At 44.6% G+C, this 16,594-nt stretch overlaps 1 protein-coding gene across 9 annotated transcripts in view; it reads left to right on the top strand.

The window, feature by feature from the left end:
- The first annotated feature begins 3,646 nt into the window (after positions 1-3,646).
- The window catches only part of BPTF (bromodomain PHD finger transcription factor), a 148,124-nt gene continuing 135,176 nt past the window's right edge, over positions 3,647-16,594 (top strand). For 3 of the 9 annotated variants that reach the window (XM_027625142.2, XM_027625145.2, XM_027625143.2), the window contains exon 1: positions 3,649-4,446. In XM_027625142.2, the coding sequence (XP_027480943.1) occupies positions 3,813-4,446 (634 nt within the window). In that variant the 5' untranslated portion in view covers positions 3,649-3,812. Of the gene's footprint in view, positions 4,447-16,594 lie in introns of all 9 variants that reach the window. The other 6 variants (XM_027625148.2, XM_027625147.2, XM_027625146.2 and 3 more) reach the window with 4 other exon arrangements.

The following is a 16,594-nucleotide window of genomic DNA, read 5'->3' as shown; positions in this document are numbered from 1 at the left end:
TACCTCGAGAAAGACTCTATTACCAGGTCATGGGCCAAGTGGTCAGGGACTTAGATTGGAGACAAGGTTTGGGAGAGAGGACATAGATGAACCTCTCAGAGCAGACCAAGAAAATAAGACTATTTGTGTCCTATACGAATACTTATCAAAATGCCCTCTCTGCAAAAGAAGCTTTAAGTTACAGGACAAGAAGCCCTACTTTGTGGATGTAGGTCAAGCTCCTTGCCTAGTCAAGCCAGTGCCTTGGGATCATAGGCTCAGCATGGGCTTCTCCAAGAAGAGGCTGAGCTGGCTATTGCTATTGCTGGGTGCCCATTTTTGAAGGAATCATTATAACAGATTCTTTCTACCATGGTGGCTGCAGTGAGTCTATCTCTTTGGGAAGAGGTTTATACTGAATTTGGATTTACTTTTTTTTTTTTTAAGATTTTATTCATTCATTTGAGAGAGACAGAAAGAGAGGATGAGCGGGGGGAGGGGCAGAGGCAGAGGGAGACACAGAGTCCACACTGAGCGCAGAGCCTGACATGGGGCTCAATCTCAGGACCCCGAAATCATGACCGGAGTCCAAGTCAGACACTTAGCTGACTGAGCCACCCAGGCGTCTCTTGCCATCACAGTATCTTATACATACATCATGGCACCTGTCTTCGTCAGTTTGGGCTGTTAGAACAAATTACCATAGCCCGGATGGCTTTTAAACAACAGAAATTTATTTCTCAAAGTTCTGGAATCTGGAAGTCTGACATCAGGGTGCCAGCATGTTAGGTTCTGGTGAGATACCTCTTCTGGGTTGGACGCTTTTGAGTTCTCTTTATATCCTCACATGGTGGGGAGCAGAAAGAGGAAGTAAGCTCTCTCATTACTTTATAAGGGCACTAATCCTATTCCTGAGAGCTTCACCCTCATGACCTGATCTAATTCTAAGTACCTCCCAAAGGCTCCATCTCCTGGTATCACATTGGGAGGTAGGGTTTCAACATATGAAGTTAGTGGGTATGCAAACATTGGACGCATAACAGCATCCGACTAAGGAGCTAACTTTACAGTGAAAGGAGTAAAGAAACTGGCTGTCCTATCAGATTCACTAGCCCTATTGTGGACCCCAGCAACTGGAAGCAGCTGGCTTTGTAGTGGAATGATCCATGGAAGACAGCAACTGAACCAGCTGGAAGACAACACCTTGAGAGCTTGGATTCCATTTACACTCAGACCCAGCAATTCTGGAGGTGTCTGTATCTTTCTCATGAGTTCCTTTTCTGTTTAAATGAGCCAGAGTCAGTTTCTGTTGCTTGCAACTAAAAACTCCAAGTAATACAAAAATCTTTCTCCTGGCTGCCTGGCTGGCTCAGCTGGTAGAGCATGGGACTCTTCATCTCAAGGTTGTGAGTTCAAGCCCCACATTGGACATAGAGCTTACATACAAACAAACAAACACCTCTCTTTGTGCCATCTATTTTTTTTTTTAACAAAATGTCTTCCTCCACTACTAGCTTGCAAACTCTAGAGGCTGTCACCAGTATCTTTGTATTCCCTATGGTATATAGAACTCTGTGCTTTTATTTTTTTAAGAGTTTATTTATTTGAGGGAGACAGAGACGGCGGCAGAGAGCATGAGTGGGGAGGAGAAGGAGAAGCAGGCTCCCCCTGAGCAGAGAGCCCAATGTGGGATTCGATCCCAGGACCGTGGGATCATGACCTGAGCTGAAGGCAGACGCTTAACCGACTGAGCCACCCAGGCGCCCTGTGCTTTTATTTCTAAAAAATTTTTTAAAAGGATTTTATTTTTTTTCTGTAAAGATTTTATTTTTAAGTAATCTCTATACCCAACATGGGGCTTGAACTCACAATCCAGAGATCAGGAGTTGCTTGCTCCAACTGAGCCAACCATGAGCCCCAGAATACTGTGCTATACATAGTGCAGGATACAGGTTGCAAACTTGTAGATTCTGCGCTGTACCTGAACTGCATTTTTTTGGATCAATCTGAAGTTTTATTTGTTTGTTTTTTTAAATCGATGCGGTTGCCATATAAAAACCAAGAGATTTCATGTGAAATGCACATTTCCCCCTTCTCTTGAAGAATTTGAAGATCTGGCTATTTTACACCCATATTCCCACAGCTGCCCTCCCTAAGAAAACACGGGCCCTTCCACTTGTCAGCCTTGGCCCTGCCCACTTTATTTACTTTCCTCACTTACATGGTCCTTGAAGGCATGTAAATTTGCCACTCTTGATGCAATCGGATTCTACTGAGTTTACTTGGCAATTAATGCTTGTATTTTCATTTTCATTTCACTTGTGTTCTATCCTTCTAACTAGATTGTAATAAGCCACTTGGTGGACGGAACCCTGCTTACTGTCTTTCTTTAAATCAATTTTTGGTTGTCACATATTCGATAAATATTAATATGTTTATAAAACCTTTCTCCAACGTCGAGCTGACCTTGACCCGTGTGAGTTGAATACCTCATTTGGTTTGGCGGTGCCTGATATGTCACCATCAGGATTCGTTCCCTGGGCTGAACTGAGACCTGGTGACTTGTCAGGTAAAGAAATAAAATTATTTCCTGGGGCGCCTGGGTGGCTCAGTTGGTTAAGCGACTGCCTTCGGCTCAGGTCATGATCCTGGAGTCCCGGGATCGAGCCCCACATCGAGCCCCACATCGGGCTCCCTGCTCAGCGGGGAGTCTGCTTCTCCCTCTGACCCTCCCCCTTCTCGTGCTCGCTCTTCCATTCTCTCTCTCTCTCAAATAAATAAATAAAATCTTAAAAAAATAAAATTATTTCCTCATAAGATAACAGAAACATACAACATTGCGAAGTAGGTTTTAGAAAGTCAACCTTTCTACTGCTTATGAGAAACTGGGAAAGTTCTTGCTGAGGTAGTCGAGAGTTTCTAGCCGGGACACTGGGAAAGGTGGAGGACGACTGGAATGTAGGTGCGTTCTGGAGTTTATCTGAGGCTTTTCGGATGGGGATTTTATCCAATGAGTCTCAGAGTGACTTTCCCTTAGGGTCTGGCAGCCCAGGGTGTGGTTCCTGGCACAGCCCCCGAACAGTTGTCATAGGGATCAATTTTAGGACTCTTAGAACCGAGCCTTCGGCGTTTCACGTTTCTGGGAGCTCGTCTCCCCGGCCCCAGTTAATTTCCGTCCCACGCTGGTGCAGGCGGTTCCCCGCTCCGCGACATCCTCCGGCTCTTTCAGCATCGGTTTCCCCCAAGGGGGCGGGGCGGAGGGGGAGACGAGTATGGAGCCGCTCCTGCCCTCCTCTCCGCGCCGGGGAAGAGGAGACGCGGAAGGGAGGACTTGCCGAGTTTGGGCTTCAGCAGGGGCTCCGCGGAAGCAGCTGGCTCCTCAGGCCCGTGTCCCGCGGCACTCCGCGAGCTGAGCGCCCCTCTCCCCCGCGCCGCCTGCGCCCGCGGTCCAGCCGCGCCGCGCGGAGGCGCCCCGGCTTCCCCGCCCCCGACCCGGCGCTCCCGCGCTCCCCCTAGCGGCCGCCGCGCGGCCTCGCTCCGTCCCAGGCTCGTCGGCGGCGCAGCTCACGTGACCGCGCTCCGGGCCTGCGGCCGCTGTCGGTTCCCCCAGTCACCGAGCGAGAGGGAAGAAACAAGATGGCGGCTGAAGGCGATCCGGAGTGGGGCCCCAGCAATTCGGATTGAGCCTTCTCCCTCCACCCGCTTCCGCCGGCCGGGCCCCTCCCGCCCGGCCCCGCGGGCCTCCCCACCCGGCCCCGGCGCCCCCCACCGCCACCCCTCCGCCCGCCCCTCCCCCCTCCGCTTTCCCTTCTCCCCCCCGCCTCGGCTCCGACATGAGGGGCCGACGGGGCAGGCCGCCCAAGCAGCCCGCGGCTCCCGCTGCGGAGCGCTGCACCCCGGCTCCGCCGCCGCCGCCGCCGCCTCCGCCCACGTCCGGACCCATCGGGGGGCTGCGCTCGCGGCACCGCGGCAGCAGCCGGGGCAGGTGGGCCGCCGCCCAGGCTGAGGTGGCGCCCAAGACGCGGCTGAGCTCGCCCAGGGGGGGCAGCAGTAGCCGGAGGAAGCCGCCGCCGCCGCCGCCGCCGCCGCCGGCCCCCCCCAGCACCAGCGCCCCGGGCCGGGGGGGGCGAGGAGGCGGGGGCGGCAGGACGGGGGGCGGGGGCGGCGGCGGCCACCTGGCCCGGACCACCCCGGCCCGGAGGGCCGTCAACAAAGTGGTGTACGATGACCACGAGAGCGAGGAGGAGGAGGAGGAGGAGGAGGACATGGTCTCCGAGGAGGAGGAGGAGGAGGAGGAGGACGGCGACGCCGAGGAGACCCAAGATTCCGAGGACGACGAGGAGGATGAGATGGAGGAGGACGACGATGATTCCGATTATCCGGAGGAGATGGAAGACGACGACGACGACGCCAGTTACTGCACGGAAAGCAGCTTCAGGAGCCATAGCACCTATAGCAGCACTCCAGGTACCCACCCAGCCCAGTTGCTGCAGACTCCTTCCCCACCTCCTCTGCCCTCCCCCCTTGCTCACTCCCTCTCTGGTCTCCCCCCACCCCCACCTCCCCCCCAAACGGAGGGGAAACGCGACGGCACATCAAGTGGCAAAAAACTAGATTTACAAGAGGAAAGAGGCGCATTGTTCAAAATGGAGATTGCATTGTTGCAGTTTGCAGGCCACACACTCGCTCTCTCTTTCTCTCCCCCCAACCCCCTCTTTTTCCTCTTCAGAATTTGTGCCAGTGCAGTGTCTCCACCGGGCAGGACTGAAACTTTGGCACACACATATCCATTGCATTCATTTTTCTCCCCTTGTTTTGGTTTGGTTTTTGGAATGAAAGAAGCCTCTTGTTTTGCACACGTCTTTGCATTTCTAATGTGGTTTCTTTTAGATTTTTATTATATATCTGCTCCTTAAAAGGGAATTGAGGATTTAGACACATTGTGGCACACAAACACACGCAAAAACATCCTTCTCTTCACACCCCCAGCAGTGTGGTTTTTTAAAATTGTGTTAAGGAAATGGATCAGTTGCGTTAGTAGGGGAGCCTTATCTGGTCCTGTGTGTTTGTTTTTATTCTTGAGTGCTAATGGGCTCGTGGAACAGTTGCAGGTAAATGGCTGATTAAAGCAGAGTAGAAAGTCAAACAGAACCAAAACAAATTTGGCAGTTCATTAGATTCCAAATCATTTTCGTAAAATCCACCCCCCCCAAAAAGTAAGAAACTGCAGCAACATGCGTCTTAACTAATCCGATCCCTTTGCTTCGCCTGAGAAACGCAGTTTCGCGTCACCTGTTGCAGAAGATGTATAGTTGATCATGCAGACATAATTGCTGAAGGTGAACTTTTGGACCAGCTTCTTAGTCACATGGCAGAAGTACATGGGGATTTATTACAGAATCACTTTTTTTTCTTGGTTCTGTTTCTAAGGATAAAAGTCGTCTTTGGATCTGTAATGAATTTCTCCAGGGTGACTTCTCTCCTATTTTCTCGCAGAAAGTTTCTCTAGGCTGGTGCTGAGATGAAATTTTTTTTTAACACACAATTGCTGCTTTGTATTAAATACGTAGTTGCAGATTACTAAATTGTTGGGGGGCGGGAAGTAACTTGTAGCAATAGCCTACAAGATTTTGCCTTTATATTTTTGTTAATCTGGATTAACAAAATTAGATTCCAGTTTTAAGAGCATTTACAGAGTGAAGTTTATGAGGAAATAGGATCTTAAAAAAGTAATTAATGTGTGTCACTTGTTTTTAATAGAGACTAGGGTAATAGAAGGGGTTACATTTAGATGTTTCCATTTTTTATAAATGCTTAACTACTTATGGAGGAGTATGAGTATGAAGCCAGACGAAGACTCATTTAGGTTGTCCTAACAGCAAATGCAAAAGGTAATTTTCTTTTGCCTGACAATATCTGCCTGCCTTTGCCCAGTCAGGGGCAGGAGGGGACGTTGGCAGGAGAGTGAAGAGAATGAATCAAGTGTCAAGTATTTATGTCTTGTGTGTAGAAGGAACTGCGCGCCACTTTTCATTCTTTAGCCAACTTAAGATCTTTTATAGTAATAGTTTTTACCTTAAGAAATCCTACGTGGTTCTTTCTACCCAGAATTGAAAGACCCATAGAGACTGAATTACACTATCTGAGGATGTTTTTTCCAGCTAGACAGAGCTGAGGCATTTGGCAGGGCAGTTCAGCTAACTTTAACCTCTTTGAGGGACTAGCAAATAATACTTAGGATTGATAGCTGTGTATATGAATTAAATTAAAATTTGTGTTTAGGTTTCCTTTTTTATAAAAAAACTACTTGTATATTTATGTACTTCCATGACATTGTGTTTTTATTGATATTTGTAGACTACTTTGTGTATACTTGTCTTTATAAGAAATTAAGGATTATATATCCTTATGTTAATCTTTTATCTCCTGCAGTTCCTAGTACAGTGTCTTGCACATACCAACTGCTCAACAAAGATTGGTTGGATAAGTGATTGTTAGTTAGGTGAGAGCTTGTAATAGATGAAGTTTTGATAATTGTTCAGTGGGTGTCCTAGCTCCTAAATATTTTGGGTTTGGGAAACTAAAAATTGATCTAATTAGATTTTGATAGTTTGACCAGTGAGTGTTTTTAGTAGCAGTTAGTGTGTTTTAAGCTGCTCTTTCATATTACTTGCCCAACATTTTCCTTTCTTTATTGGATGTGGTGTTAACTTGTTGGATGTTTTACTTTTTGAAACATTATTCCTCAAGATTATGGTGAAAGAGATCATGCATTTTGTGTTCTAAACTTTGAGAATATGTCCACTTGGCTAGAATGAGTAACTGCATGACAGGAGTTGTTGAGGCTAAGCACCAGTTTCATTGGTTTCATTGTCTGTATTTCCAGACAATAAAGGCTAGGGAGAAGGCTCTCAGGTAAATGTGTGTATGTGTATATGCCTGGGGAGAAAAAACGTTCTGGGACAGATATCCCAAGAGCACAGAAGGAAATAGGAGTGATGGGTTTGAATCCTGTACTGTCAAGCCTAAAAAAGGATTATACTTTATTGGGAATTTAGAACAATTTGATTAATTTTTCTAGGCAGTACTACCATTGGCTTAAGTACTAACATTAAATTCCTACCATAAGAAATTATTTGTTAGTTCATTCATCTGTTGAGTGGTTTGTAGGTAATATGACTGTTCCTGATGCAGAGATGTTGGTTGATATTATGAGCTTACTTTTCTAAAATTATAGGGTTTTTTTTAAAGTTTATTTTTTTTAGTAATATTTACACCCATTGTGGGGCTCAAACTCATGACCCCGAGATCAGGAGTCACACGTTCCTCCGACTGAGCCAGGCAGGCACCCCTAAAATCATAGATTTTAAAAAGTATTTTCATTGGAGATTAAATGTTTTCCTTTTATGGAGAAAAATTTTAAATGGGTGTGTAAGATATTCACATGACAAACTACAATAGAAATGACAGTTTATTCAAAATTGAAATCATCTAGTTTTGCTTCAGCTAGAGGCATTTGGCTAAAAAAGGCCAAATTTTATTTATTTTTATTTATAAAATAAATTTTTTTTCCTTCATTTATTTATAAAATAAATAAAATAAAATTTATTTATTTTTATTGTTTAGAGTTATTTCAGCCTATAGGTTTTATGACACATTTTTTAAAAGGTTTTATTTATTTGAGAGGGGGAGAGTGCGAGCTTTGAGGGAGAGGGAGAAGCAGACTCTCTGCTGAGCAGAGAGCTGGACTAGGGCTTGATCCTAGGACCGTGAGATCATGACCTGAGCCGAAGGCAGTGCTTAACTTTCTCAGACACCCGGGTACCCCTATATGACATATTTTTTAGATTTTATTAATTTATTTGAGAGAGCGTGCACGTGCGTGTGTGAACTGGGGAAGGGGCAGAGGCAGAGGGAAAGGGAAAGAATCTCAAGCAGATTGTTTCCACACTGAGCTTGGAGCCCGACACGGGGCTGGATCCCAGGACCCTGAGATCATGACCTGAGCCGAAACCAAGAGTCGGACACTTAACCGACTGAGCCATCCAGGCACCCCCAGTTTTATGACATATATTGTCAACTCATTGAGAAAGAGCGCATAGAAAATCTGTTTTGAATAGGTTAGGTGTTCTGACAGCACCTTGAAATCAAGCATTGCTAAATAAAAAAAATTAAATCATACTTGAAACTGGATGGTTTTTGCATTTAACTTGTGTGGGACTTCTGAGGTATTATACTTAGCTGGAATTTTGAGATTTGGAACCTTTGATGACTTCAGAAAGCCAAAGCCCTGATGTTTTCCTGGGAGAGTTAGTGATTTATGTCCTCTAAGGATTATGACAGAGGAGAACAGTGGCATAGATGCCATGAATGAACTGTAGATTTATCTGAAGCCGACTTTGTTACTGGTTTGGTAGTATTTATTTCCACCGGTGTCAACCAAATGTCTTTTTGGTATTTGTGTAATTTCGGATTGCTACAAGTGGACAAAGTGCAGTAGAGATTTAGAGAAGGACAAGTTTATACCCTATTTGGGGGAGTTGGTGTGGGTATATGCTTCTTGGATGCGCGTGTGCAAGGTGAGGATCAAGGGAGGGAGCAGCATGAACTGAGGCACTGATTGTTTTTTTTTTTCTTAAAGATTTTATTTATTTATTTGACAGAGAGGCACAGCGAGAGAGGGAACACGAGCAGGGGGAGTGGGAGAGGGAGAAGCAGGCTTCCCGTGGAGCCGGGAGCCTGATACGGGGCTCGATCCCAGGACCCCAGGATCATGACCTGAGCTGAAGGCAGACGCTTAACGACTGAGCCACCCAGGTGCCTTGGCACTGATTTTTTTTAAGATTTTATTTTTTAAGTAATCTCTACACCCAGTGTGGAGCTCGAACCCACAACCCTGAGATCAAGAGTCGCATGCCCCACCAACCTGGCCTCCAGTCAGGTGCCCCTAAGGCACTGATTTTAAAGTGTGGGCAGTCTTAAGTATCCTGGTTTAGTAAGAGCCTGAGTATGTGAGTAAAAAAAAGAAAGAAAGAAACTATAAAGGTCTGTTGTTGGGCAGTATCTAGAGAACCAAGCTATAACTTTCCGCTTTTCATCTGCAGGGTCAATACTGGGCTAGATCAGTGATCCTCATTTTTCAGTCTTGGAACACCCAAGGGATATGCAGTATTTCCATCAGCAGCATGCAGGAGTTTGAAACAAAACCAAATCAAATCACGGAGATACTGTTAAGCTACCATTGCAGCCAGCTCGTTCCCCCCAAACTGAGAGGATTACTGGAGGAGGTGGTTTCTGAAGACCCCTCCCCCCATCTATTTCAAATCTATTTCATTTGTGGATATTGGTGATCAGTCGGAAGATCGGGGAACAAGTGGAATATGATTTCAGTGGGATGTTAGCAAGTTTAGCATAGCTTCTGTTCTGCAGGATGGATTGGAAGATGAGATAACTAGTCGGTATCTGGATGGGTTTTGAAGCACTGAATGGCAGATCAATTCAGGAGGTACTTCAGGTTCCCCAGGCCTCGACAACATCAGAAGTATAGATGGAGAGAAGAATGCATCACATATGCCTCTGTAGGAATGGTAGTGCTTTGAGTGGCGATAGGAATTCAGGATTATGAGGGAAATGAGTGAGATCTGTTTTCAGGTATCTGTATCTGAAGAGGTTAAACATGAAAGAGAATGAGGGCCCCAAAGAGTTATTAAAAAGTTGGGCAAGGGGCGCCTGGGTGGCTCAGTCGTTGAGTGTCTGCCTTTGGCTCGGGTCATGATCCAGGGTCCTGGGATCAAGCCCCGCATTGGGCTCCCTGCTCAGTGGGGAGCCTGCTTCTCCCTCTCCCACTCCCCCTGCTTGTGTTCCCTCTCTCGCTATGTCTGTCTCTGTCAAATAAATAAATAAAATCTTTAAAAAAAAATAAAAATAAAAAGTTGGGCAAATGATCTGTGAGTGGTAAAGAGGTACGTCTGAGGTATGCAGTAATGAATAGTCTTGTGTACATCTCATGTTCATCTTCTTTTCCGGTGTATATTTGGGAATGGAGCTATGTATTGAAATGTGTATGCACAGCAGCACTGGGGATGTTGAGGCCGGGAACTCTGATTTCTTCTGTTAGATTCTCCTTTCCTCCTCAGTACCCTGTGTCCTCCCTGTGACTGCAGATCCTTGTAGGGGGCATATAAGGGATAAGAAGGTGGTGGTTGTGGTGGAGGACTGATAATCTGGGTGACATGGACAGGAGCCAGTCCTAGCAGATGCCCTCTTTGCATTGAATAGATTCCTCCCTTCTTGGTCTTTTTTCCTCTTTGAATGCCTTTTTTTTTTTTTTTTTTTTAAGATTTTATTTATTAGAGAGTGAGAGAGAACACAAGCAGGGGGAGTGGCAGAGGGAGAGGGAGAAGCAGACTCCCCCCTGAGCAGGGAGCCCGACGTGGGGCTCGATCCCAGGACACTGGGAACATGACCTGGGCCAAAGGCAGACGCGTAACCGACTGAGCGACCCAGGTGCCCCTGAATGCTTGCTTATAGCTCTTATAGCCTCAACTTCATGATTGAGCACTAGTTCAGCACTGACCCACATTCTAATTTTTTCATACTTTCAGTTCTTTAAAATGATAAGCCTCAGGAGGCAGAAGATTTCATAAAACAACACGAAACAAACTTAAACTTGCAAAATGCACTTTAAGATTTTATTTTTTTAAGTAATCTCTACACCCAACATGGGACTTATACTCACAACCCTGTGATCAAGAGTTGCATGCTCCACCAACTGAGCCAGCCAGGCGCCTCTGCAAAATGCACTTTAAAAGATGGAAAGTAAGATGGGTCCCTGGGTGGCTCAATTCGTTAAGGGTCCAAATCTTGATTTCAGCTCAGGTCTTGATCTCAGGGCTGTGAGTACAAGCCCTGCATTGGGCTCCACACTGGACGTGGAGCCTATTTAAAAAAAAGAGAGATGGAAAGTCAAATCATACAGAAAGAATGAAAATGCATATAACTAAAGGTAATTATGTTTTGTCTGTTGTTATTTATCAAGTTATTTTATATTTTTCTAGGTATTTATATTAGTCAAATATTATGTTTTGACTGCTGAATAATTTTTAAAAGGGGTAACAGTAATAGCTAACACTTATTGGACATCTAAATTGCTGACTGGCACCTGGGTGGCTCAGTCGGTTAAGTGTGACTCTTGATCTCAGCTCAGGTCTTGATCTCAGGGTTGTCAGTTCAAGCTCCATGTTGGGCTCCACACTGGGCATGGAGCCTACTTAAAAAAAAAAAAAGCTAAATCTCAAGCAATATTTAATAATTCCATTTTAAAAATAGCTTTATCGAGGGGCATCTGGGTGGCTCAATAAGCGTCTGACTTCAGCTCAGGGTCCTGGGATCAAGCCCTGCATCGAGCTCCTTGCTCGGTGGGGAACCTACTTCTCCCTCTTGCTTTGCCTGCAGCTCCCCCTGCTTGTGCGCTCGCTCGCTCTCTCTCTCTCTCTCTCTCTCTGTCAAATAAATAAGTAAAATCTTAAAAAAAAAAGAAAAATAACTTTATTGAGATACACATACCATAAAATTCACCCTTTTTTAAAGTGTATAATTCATTGGTTTTTAAGTGCAACCATCACCACTCCCTAATTTCTTTTTTTTTCTTTTAAGATTTTATTTATTTGAGAGAGAGAATTAGAGAGAGAGCATGGGGGAGGAGGGTCCGACAGAGAAGCAGACTCCCTGCTGAGCAGGGAGCCCGATGCGGGACTCGATCCCGGGACTCCAGGATCATGACCTGAGCCGAAGGCAGTCGCTCAACCAACTGAGCCACCCAGGCGCCCCACCACTCCCTAATTTCGTACCATTTTTTAATCACCCCCCCCATACCCATAGCAATCACTCGTTCTCTCCTTCCCCTTCTGCCATTCTTTGGCAGTCACTACTTATTATCTGTTGGTTTGTGTCTTCTGGACATTTTATGTAAATGGAATCATACGATATGTGGCTTCTTTCACTTAGCATGTTTTCAGGGCTCATGCATATTGTAGCATATATCAGTACTATATTTGAATAATATTCCATTATATGAATATACCACATTTTGCTTACCCATTCATCAGTTGACGGATATTTGAACTGTTCCCAGTTTTTGGCTATTATGAGTAATGCTACTGTCGACATTTGTGTATAGGTTTTTGGCTGGACAGTGTGTTTTCATTTCTCACAGGTATATCCTAGGAGTGGAATTTCTGGATCATGACGAGTACAGTTTTATTTTATTATTATTGTTTTTAAAGTTATTTATTTAAGTAATCTCTACACCCAGCGTGGGGCTTGAACTTACAACCCTGAGACCAAGAGTCACATGCTCTTCTGACCGAGTCAGCCAGGTGCCCCACAAATTCAGGTTCCCTCTCACCCCCAATACATTTTTTTTTAAAGATTTTATTTATTTGAGAGAGAATGAGAGAGAGAGAAAGCATATGGGGGGGGAGGGTCAGAGGGAGAAGCAGACTCCCTGCTGAGCAGGGAGCCCGATGCGGGACTCGATCCAGAGACTCCAGGATCATGACCTGAGCCGAAGGCAGTCACTTAACCAACTGAGCCACCCAGGCGCAATAGTTTTAAAAACAGTTTCTCAGGGTGCCTGGGTGGCTCAGTTGGTTAAGCATCTGCCTTTGGCTCAGGTCATGATCCCAGGGTCCTGGGATCGAGCCCCGTGTTGGGCTCCCTGCTCGGTGGGGAGCCTGCTTCTCCCTCTCCTCCCTGCTTTTGCTGTCTCCGTTGCTATCTCTGTCTCTCTCTCTCTCTCTCAAATAAATAAAATCTTTAAAACAACAACAACAACGGTTTTCTTAGGATGAATGAGAGCTGGGTTGTAAGTCTTCCAAATTATCTCTGATTTTTGAATTGCCTTAGGTCAGTTTGGCGAATTTATTCCAGAAGGATTTGTCAGAGAAGGACTAGGGTAAGTGGAGTGACACCATTGGTTCCCACGCTGACAGAGTGGAGACTTGTGGCAGGTATCGGAGGCACCTGCATATGTAAGCCCACTACAGAATTTTAAGCTATCGTGATGTATGAGAATCTGAGGAATCTTTCGTGTGTGTCAAGGATCTAGAGGGATAGCATGTAGTGTAGAGATTTAAAGTGGAGAATCTGGACCAGACTTCATGAGTTTGAATCTGGGCTCTGTGATGATGGGCCATTTGCTTAACACTTGGTGTCTCACTTTCCTCATTTGTAAAATGGAGATATCAAGGTGTTGTGAGGGTTAAATGGTTAATATACATGAAATGCCTAGAACAGTGCCTGGCACGTGGGAAAGATTCAACAAATATTAGCTATTATTATCTGTCGATTTGCTCCTAAACTGAAGATGGAGATTCTTCTTCTTAAGATTTTATTTATTTATTTGACAGGGAGAGGGAGAGCACAAACAGGGGGAGTGGTAGGCAGAGGGAGAGGGAGAAGCAGGCTCCCCGCTGAGCAAGGAGCCTGATGCGGGGCTTGATCCCAGGATTCCCAGGGGAACCGCCCCTGAAGATGGAGATTCTTTGAATATATAGGGACCTTACTTCGAGTATAGTGAGAAAATGTCATTTAGGGGCACTGGCATGGCTCAGTTGGTTAAGTGTTCTACTCTTGTTTTCAGCTTAGGTCTTGGTCTCTGAGTCTTGAGTTCAAGCCCCACATTGGGTTCCACGCTGGGGATGGAGGCTTCTTCTTCTTCTTCAAAAAAAGGATGTCATTTGACTCATAAAGTTTAAACATATTTTGAGGACCACATTTAAGTAAAAATATGCATTAAAACAGAGCTTTGGGCGCCTGGGTGGCTCAGTTGGTTAAGTGACCGCCTTCGGCTCAGGTCATGATCCTGGAGTCCCGCGATCGAGTCCCGCATCGGGCTCCCTGCTCGGCCGGGAGTCTGCTTCTCCCTCTGACCCTCCCCCCATCTCATGTGCTTTCTCTCTCATTCTCTCTCTCTCTCAAATAAATAAATAAAATCTTTAAAAAAAAACAACAACAGAGCTTTATTTTCCTCCTTTAAAAGAAATATTAAATACCCATTTAAAAAATTTAGTTTAGCTACTCTCTGACTTATTCCAGAACTGTGGTAAATAATATATTTACTTCGGCTGTTCACAGTGGTCAATTAGAGTAGAGAAAGCAGTTGTGACACTTTTAACTCTTGGCAGTTTGTGCTCTTTCTCTTCCTGTTTCTTCAACACCAGTTTTCCAGGTTTTCACACCAGCCTGTACATGGCCCTCTCACTGTCTCCCTCCTTCCCTGGAAAGCTCATCTGTTTTCAAGTTGTTTTTAAGAATTGCAATGAAAAATTATAAAAATAGTGCAGATTTACCCTTTTGGGAAAATACTCATAATACAAAGATGAAAATGAAAATCTGTAATCTCACCAACCAAAGATAACTCCTGGGGATGTTTTTATACCATTTCCTGTAACATGTTTTTACCTATGTATTTTTAAAAAGGTACAACTGGGGTGCCTGGGTGGCTCAGTTGGTTGAGCATCTGCCTCTTGGTTTCGGCTCAGGTCATGATCTCAGGACCCTGGGATCGAGCCCCACATCCAGCTCCGTGCTCACCAGGGAATCTGCTTGGGGGTTCACTCTCTCAAATAAACAAATAAATCTTTTTAAAAATTTATTTTTTAAAAGATTTTATGTGTGTATTTGACAGAGAGAGACACAGCAAGAGAGGGAACACAAGCAGGGGGAGTGGGAAAGGGAGAAGCAGGCTTCCTGCCAATCAGGGAGCCCGATGCGGGCCTCGATCCCAGGATCCTGGGACCATGACCTGAGCCGAAGGCAGGCACTTAACGACTGAGCCACCCAGGCGCCCCAAATCTTTTTTTTTTAAAGATTTTATTTATTTATTTGAGAGAGAGAATGAGATAGAGAGAGAGAGCATGAGAGGGGGGAGGGTCTGAGGGAGAAGCAGGCTCCTCGCCGAGCAGGGAGCCCGATGCGGGACTCGATCCCGGGACTCCAGGATCATGACCTGAGCCGAAGGCAGTCGCTTAACCAACTGAGCCACCCAGGCGCCCCCAAATCTTTTTTTTTAAAGTACAACTAGGATTATAATAAACTAATTGTTTTTACTTGATATATAGCAAGATTTTCTCCTTTCATTGTCTTTATGGTAGTACATGAACATAGGTAACAAATTAAAATTGTATTAAAGGCTCATAGTGAACAAAGGCAGTTCCCTGACGTACCTCTTTCTACCTGAGACCTCTCTAGAGGCAGTGGCTTTCAATTCTTGTAGTTTTTTTTCTCCCCTTGCCATTTACCACAGTATTTTAAAATAATATGCTTAAACATTTGGTTTATCAGTTTTAGACATTTTTCTTTTGACTTTTTTTGTTTTTGTTTTTTAAAATCTTTTAGTTATTTGACAGAGAGAGACATAGTGAGAGAGGGAACACAAGCAGGGGGAGTAGGAGAGGGAGAAGCAGGCCTCCCGTGGAGCAGGGAGCCCGATATTGGGCTCGATCCCAGGACCCTGGATCATGACCTGAGCCAAAGGCAGACGCCTAATGACTGAGCCACCCAGGCGCCCCTCTTTTGACTTTGTTAATGGTAGATAAAGAGTTAGCCTTATTACAGTTACTCTTACTTTTTCTTTATCCTTTCATTATAGTTATAGCATGATTTTTGGATAAATGTTGAGGGATTGGTTACATGATCATAACTATGTAAATATGATTTATTTATATGATTATTATAAATAATACCTTTTCTGGAGTTATTGCCTTAGTTTTTCATTTGCTTAATGTTCTACATATCTGTCCCAGTGCACTATCAAGTCTGTAAAATATCTTATCACTTACTATTTTCCAGACTCTCAAATGTAACAATTCCATTTTTTTTCCTTGTTGGTCTCCCTTCTGTATCCCTCCCCATTTCTCCTTTCACCTGAACTGACTACTCTGTAGGTCTGTTGAACATCACCCTGGAATTTCTTTTTGCTGCTTCCCCATGTAGATTCTCTTTCTTGAGTCCTACATTTTTCCTGATTTACTTCTCTTTTTCAGCGCAACCAACCCTAATTGATTCCTAAGAATGGGTGCATGAGAAATAAACTTTAAAAAAAAATACCATTTTATGTTTGAAAATGCTCTTTGCTAGCGAGCGCTGTGTATTGTGTAAGACTGATGAATCACCTGTACCCCTGAAACAAATTTACATTATTATATGTTAATAATAAAATAAATAAAAGAAATGCTCTTTGTGACCTTAATATTGGTAGATAGTTTGGCTGGGTATAGGATCTTAAATTTAAAAATCAGTTTCATGTGAAATATTTGCTTTATTGTGTTCCGGTATCTAGTGTTGCAGTTAAGAAGTTTAGGGCCTAGTTCTGATTACTTTCTTCATGTGTGACCTGTTTTTTTCCTTTCTAAAGCATTTCGGCTCTTTTTATGGTCTTCAGTTTTGCAGTGATACCATATTCCTTAATGTGGCTCTTTTTTTCCATTCATTGTGCTGGGTGTTTGGTGGCTCCCCCCCCCTTTTTTTTCTAATTAAAATTAAAAAAAATTTTAAGTAAACTTAATGCTGCACATGGGGCTCAGGCTCACAACCCCGAGATCAGGAGTCTCAT

Source organism: Zalophus californianus, chromosome 16 (genome assembly GCF_009762305.2).
Source record: "Zalophus californianus isolate mZalCal1 chromosome 16, mZalCal1.pri.v2, whole genome shotgun sequence".
NCBI lineage: Eukaryota > Metazoa > Chordata > Mammalia > Carnivora > Otariidae > Zalophus > Zalophus californianus.
The sequence above is the reverse complement of the archived record's forward strand: the minus strand, read 5'-3'. Positions and strand labels throughout refer to the sequence as shown.